The following is a 6,765-nucleotide window of genomic DNA, read 5'->3' on the forward strand; positions in this document are numbered from 1 at the left end:
TTTATTAAAATACATTGCCCATTTTCATTTCCAAGCAGTACTACTAAATTTTTATTGAATTATTTGGAATTTATTTAAATATTGAAAAAATTCTGAAGTTAAACAGTGCAGTGATGTATTTCCAAAGAACTCTTTTTAGCCCAGTCCAGTAGGAAGAAAAACTAAAGTAATTATTTTTCCGGTTTCTGCAGATCATATGTGTATTTATTGCAACCAGTATTTAGCGAGTGACATGAGTTCGCTTGTAGATCATTGTAAAACCTGCCCTCAAATGGTGAGACCGGATGCATTTCGCTACAAATTTGTTTGCTACGGATGTCCCTCTTATTACACATACGCCTTGGGAAACATGAAACGACATATTGGGGGTATACATTTAGGAAAGAAACCACACCTTTGCCCGCACTGTAACTACAGAGCAAGTGAACTTCAAACTTTGCAATCACACATGAGAACACATCGTTCGTAAATTGCTTGCAATGCACGTTCAAATGATGTCCCGAATATGAAAATATAAGAAAAGTCCTTATTATATTAGCACGGAAACATATATTCTGTTGGAATTCGGGACATCATTTGAACGTGCATTGCAAGCAATTTACGAACGATGTGTTCTCATGTGTGATTGCAAAGTTTGAAGTTCACTTGCTCTATAGTTACAGTGCGGGCAAAGGTATGGTTTCTTTCCTAAATGTATACCCCCAATATGTCGTTTCATGTTTCCCAAGGCGTATGTGTAATAAGAGGGACATCCGTAGCAAACATGAGTCTTTTATCATTACCATTCTGATTCAACCGCTCTTCCAGACTTGGCCAAACTCAACTGCGGCATGTGCGGCAAATTGTTCAAGAACATAATCTCGTTCAACCGGCACACGAAGTTCAGCTGCGACCATGCGGCCACCGAACCTTTCGCGTGTGAAGCGTGCGGCAAAGCGTACAAAAACAAGGGCTCCCTGAATCGTCACCTCAAGTATGAATGCGGCCAAGAATCAATCTTCCAGTGCTCCGCATGTCAGTACCGTACGAAGCATGCGTTCAGTTTGCGAACGCACATAGCCATCAAACATTCGTACCTTAGGTAAGGGAATAGTCCTAAACAGAAATGGACGCGGCACACAGGAGATCAGGAAGAGATGACTAGGGGAATATTCCTTACAAAAATGGACGCGGCACACAAGGGATGATAATAATTATAGGGAAAGAAATCGGAAGTTCCATTTTAGACGTATTTTCCTTTCGAACTCTGATTTCCCCTCTTCTGAAGCTCATTTCCCCTCCTTAGATAAGCAAGCGCACAACGCCTGCAGAATCCAAATACCACTCGTACGAACTTGAGACCATGGCCGTAATAAAGTCCATCGAGCATTTCAATAACTATTTGCAAGGTAATAAGTTCAAGGTCATAACAGATTGCTTGTCCCTTAAAGCAACTCAGGCTAAAAAGGATTTAATTCCTCGAGTCCAAAGATGGTGGAGCTTTCTCCAGAGTTATCATTTCACTATTGAGTACAGGATCCTTAGATAGGGGAAGAAATTTGGAAGTTCAATTTGAGACGTATTTTCCTTTCGGGGTGCGAGACGATTTCCCCTCTTCTGAAGCTCACATTTGTAAGTTTTCGAGTTGCAAATGCAAATTTCTGAAAATAAACCCGTAGTTCCATATATTTTTCTAATAAATTATTTGTTATTTTTAATCTCTTTTTACTAGTAACTTTTTCCTTCCAAACTTTACTCATCTAAAAGTTTTTTTTTATGTATTAATTATATTTTTGTTGTCCTAATCAGGTCCTATACCTTTTTAATAATATCTTAACTGTCTCTACATTAAAAATTATTTTATTCTTCTTTCAGATGAGAATGATCAGATATGTGTTCATTGCAATGAAGTTCTATCCAGGGATTTACACAAGCTTCTGAAGCTCATTTCCCCACCTTAGATAGGGGAAGAAATTTGGAAGTTCAATTTGAGACGTATTTTTTTTTTTCCTTTCGGGGTGCGAGACGATTTCTCCTCTTTAAAAGGAAAATATGGGGATCAGTTTATTTAACCATTAGGTGGCGTGGTAACGCCCGTACTACACATGGAACTTACTTTCATTCGCGTCTGGACCAGGTAATTCACTGCTATGCTAATATTAGATTAATTTAAATAGTGAAATATTTTTTATACCACTGTTTTAAGATGTTGTTTGCAATTTTATAAAGAAGTTATTGTTAAATTATATATATTTGTAAGTTTTCGAGTTGCAAATGCAAATTTCTGAAAATAAACCCGTAGTTTCATATATTTTTCTAATAAATTATTTGTTATTTTTATTATCTTTTTACTAGTAACTTTTTCCTTCCAAACTTTACTCATCTAAAAGTTTTTTTATGTAATAATGATATTTTTGTTGTCCTAATTAGGTCCTATTACCTTTTTAATAATATCTTAACTGTCTCTACATTAAAAATCTGGTGTGAACATCACACGACTTTCTATTACATTAAGTCGGACAGTTCTAAAAGTTTCACCATTCGATTCCGCGTGAAAGAATTATATATTTTATTTAAGCTTTTTTATATATTTTAATCGGGTGTTTTGATTTTGTTTAGGATACATATAATCTAACGCGGTCAAACTTTCTTGACTTGGCAGGGCGGAGCGCTACCGCGCTCCTTAATCAAACCAGATAATCTGTGACTTGAATTCATATCAACTGATAAGATTGTTTATTCTAATTGGGTATCCTTCGCTATTCAGCGGGGGAACTCGGCTATCAAAGGTCTAATTGGGTATCAAAGGTCCTACCAGGTTCTTCAAGCTCAGAAAAGATTTTCATGTCCTCTACTTTTATAAATACATCTAATTGGATCAGCGTGTGGTCCTAGGGCTCCCAAGCGTTGGTCTTTATTCTTGGTCTTTACTAACTCCAAAGGTCTCCATTCGGACTGTCCGGTTTTGCAGACACCAGCTCCGAATACGGCTACAGCTATCCGGAGCTCATGAAACGCCAGTTCAAGTTCACCTGCTTTGACTGCGGCAAACTGAGCCGTTGTCAGTGTTTTTCTGGCGCACCCTGTATAATTTGGAAAATGAAGTTCTATACCTGTACACTTGTTTCATTGATTCGACGTATTGTCAAAAATAATTGTACTTTATTGAAATACATTGCCCATTTTCATTTCCAAGCAGTACTACTAAATTTTTATTGAATTATTTGGAATTTATTTAAATATTGAAAAAATTCTGAAGTTAAACAGTGCAGTGATGTATTTCCAAAGAACTCTTTTTAGCCCAGTCCAGTAGGAAAAAAAACTAAAGTAATTATTTTTCCGGTTTCTGCAGATCATATGTGTATTTATTGCAACCAGTTTTTAGCGAGTGACATGAGTTCGCTTGTAGATCATTGTAAAACCTGCCCTCAAATGGCGAGACCGGATGCATTTCGCCACAAATTTGTTTGCTACGGATGTCCCTCTTATTACACATACGCCTTGGGAAACATGAAACGACATATTGGGGGTATACATTTAGGAAATGATTCAATGATTTCAAAATGTACATAATAATACTGTATCTTTTTCATAATATAATTGTCTCTCTTCTTACACCAAAAGTAATTTATTGTTCAACTTCCAGATCCTATGTGTATTCATTGCCATCGAATTCAATCTAGTGAAATGAACAATCTTATCGATCACTGTAGAAAATGTCCCCAAATGATGAGACCGCATGAGTTTCGCTACAGATTTCGATTCAATGATTTCAAAATGTACATAATAATACTGTATCTTTTTCATAATACAATTGTCTCTCTTCTTACACCAAAAGTAATTTATTGTTCATCTTCCAGATCCTATGTGTATTCATTGCCATCAAATTCAATCTAGTGAAATGAACAATCTTATCGATCACTGTAGAAAATGTCCCCAAATGATGAGACCGCATGAGTTTCGCTACAGATTTGTTTGCTTCGGGTGCCCGTACTTCACCTATAAAAGGGGAAATATTAGAAATCATTTAAATATACATTTAGGAGAAAGACCATATGTTTGCAAGTTTTGTTGTTATAGAGCAAGAGAACTATCTGCTTTGAAAAAACACGTAAAAAGGTGTCATTCATAAGTTGTCCGCTTTTCAAATGTCTGAATTTCATAGAAAAAAAATTATATATTTTATTTAAGCTTTTTTTTATATATTTTAATCGGGTGTTTTGATTTTGTTTAGCATGGATACATATAATCTAACGCGGTCAAACTTTCTTGACTTGGCGGGGCGGAGCGCTACCGCGCTCAAACCTGATAATCTGTGACTTGAATTCATATCAACCGATCAGATTGTTTATTCTAATTGGGTATCAAAGGTCATGGGATTCCTACCAGTTTGTCAGTTTCTTCAAGCTCAGAAATGTTTTTTATGTCCTCTAGTTTTATAAATACATCTAATTGGATCAGCTTGTGGTCCTAGGGCTCCCAAGCGTTGGTCTTTATTCTTGGTCTTTACTAACTCCAAAGGTCTCCATTCGGACTGTCCGATTTTGCAGACACCAGCTCCGAATACGGCTACAGCTATCCGGAGCTCATGAAACGCCAGTTCAAGTTCACCTGCTTTGACTGCGGCAAATCCTACAAGAATCGCAACCTACGGGACCGCCACCGCAAGACGGAGTGCGGCCGCGCGGACCGCGGGAACGGGCCAATCATACGCTGCCCGCTGTGCGCGTACGAGTCGGCGGAAATGACGGACTTCCGTACGCATTTCATTATGAAGCACAATGCGCTGACGCCGGCCCGGTCCAGTGTGCGGGATCCCGATGATGAGAGCGAGTATGCTCTGGGCGTGTAGGTGCCAAGTGGGAATCCGCACCGGGGCACTTATTTTCCGACTTTGTATTTATGTGCTTTATTTATTATTTTTTCAGTACAATAAGATATAATATGTGCATACCTACATAGATTAATTGTAGAGAGAAACAATCAATAACAATTTATTGATGAGCTGTCCAGACTCTTGGCAGCTAAGAGATAGAGATAGTAATAAGAGATCAAGAAACATTGGTCCCTCGTTTTAAGAGGTTGTTATATTAATTTCTCTTTTTGCCTTATTAAACAAATTGTATTTATTTATTTATTTAAACATATAAAAAAAAAAAATCTCGAAAATTTCTCCTCTCCGGTTGAGACCATTTCTATGTAAAAATTACTCATGCCACAGAATCAAAGGGATTATAATTTCCACAGAGAAAAGTTAAGTTAATCCGTAGTATATTTTATGTAAATATATTTACATGTTTTACTCTTTACTCCACGGAAGTGCATGGAATTTGAAATAAATTATGTCGTTTGTATAAAATAAAATCTTGTCGTGGTTATTTTGACTTTTTTTCATTTTAGTGACTATGGTTTTACTCTCCATTCGCCGACAAGCTATCAGCATACTCACATTAAATTCACCCAGCCGGAGTGGGGCCGGGAAAAGTCAGCAGTATGTGATTGTCCAAATGGTGTATGCGGATACTAACCACGCGCCTCGTTTACTTAACCTCAGTGATCCATTTAGAAACTGATTATTTAACGCGCTTTCGCCGCTACCTTAGCGGAATTCAAAGGAACTTTGTACTCATTTGTAATTGAAAGGAACGCTCCCCTCCCTTTTCTCTCTCCCTCTGTTCAGAGAGAAAGAGATCCGTAATTGGTAGGTCCGTTTCCGTCCTTCGCGTCTAGTGAGAATTAAAAGATCGCGTCGTTTCAGTATCTCCCTCCAGATGACGCTCGTTCCTCGTTTTTCAGAATTTAACCTTCCGCCGCACACCCTGTTCAATCCCCTGCTACAGTTCCGCTACACGTGCGACTCTTGCGGCAAAGTCTACAAGCTCAAACGCTCCCTGTACCGCCATCGCACGCTGGAATGTGGCAAGGAACCACGCTACCAGTGTCCGCATTGTCCGTACCGGGGGAAGCAGAAGGTCCACTTGAAGACGCATGTGGCAATCAAGCACCAAGGGCCGGAGATGTTGTCAGTCAAGCACCAAGGGCCGGAAATGCTATCAATCAAGCACCAGGGGCCGGAGACACTGTCAATCAAGCACCAGTTCTCACAAGATCAATAGGTTTAGTATCCAGTAGTGTTTTTGAGAGTACAAGGAATGAAGATTGAAGAGACAGAATCCACACCGTTTGGATTTTGGAGATAGAGATTATTTTATAAAGCTGATGTCCAAAGTTGTTCCAAGTTTGTCTTAAATGGATGTTGACAAATTAGTATCATTTGTGCAAATTCCAGAGTTTCATCAATGAACATTATTTATAATGTATTCCAAAAATTAGTTATATCTTCTAGTGATCTAGTAATTGTAAATAAATAATGATTATACAAATTAAAATTCTGATCTTTGAGTGATCTTATAAATCTGAAATTTTCTAGCCCCCAGCCAATTCGAATCTAACCCACCGCTTTCTTTTACAGAAATCGGCATTGGCAAATTACAATGTACATTTTGCGACCTTGGCTTGAGTAGAAACATCAACGAGATTCTGGATCACAAATGTACCGAGGATCTGCACCAGTTTCAATGTTGTATCTGTAACAGTTTCTTGAAATTCCCGTCGCGTCTAGTCGATTGTCCACCAGGTTTGGATGTATGTAGATTGTAGACACTAGATTTCTATTTTTATTTATTTACTTTTTTCTGTATGAGAGTATAGTATTATTTATGCAAATTTGAATTTAAAAGAGAGAGAGAGAGAGAGAGAGAGAGAGAGAGAGAGAGAGAGAGAGAG

At 38.0% G+C, this 6,765-nt stretch overlaps 1 protein-coding gene across 1 annotated transcript; it reads left to right on the top strand.

Annotated features, from left to right (window-relative positions):
* The first annotated feature begins 769 nt into the window (after nucleotides 1-769).
* LOC103514244 (gastrula zinc finger protein XlCGF17.1-like) lies at nucleotides 770-3,030 on the top strand. Its single transcript, XM_017446139.2, has 2 exons — nucleotides 770-1,081; nucleotides 2,951-3,030. The coding sequence occupies exons 1-2, from the start codon at nucleotides 831-833 to the stop codon at nucleotides 3,018-3,020; spliced, it is 321 nt and encodes a 106-aa protein (XP_017301628.2). The 5' UTR covers nucleotides 770-830; the 3' UTR covers nucleotides 3,021-3,030.
* The last annotated feature ends 3,735 nt before the right edge of the window (nucleotides 3,031-6,765 follow it).

Source organism: Diaphorina citri, unplaced genomic scaffold (assembly GCF_000475195.1).
Source record: "Diaphorina citri unplaced genomic scaffold, Diaci psyllid genome assembly version 1.1 scaffold1108, whole genome shotgun sequence".
Taxonomy (NCBI): Eukaryota; Metazoa; Arthropoda; class Insecta; order Hemiptera; family Psyllidae; genus Diaphorina; species Diaphorina citri.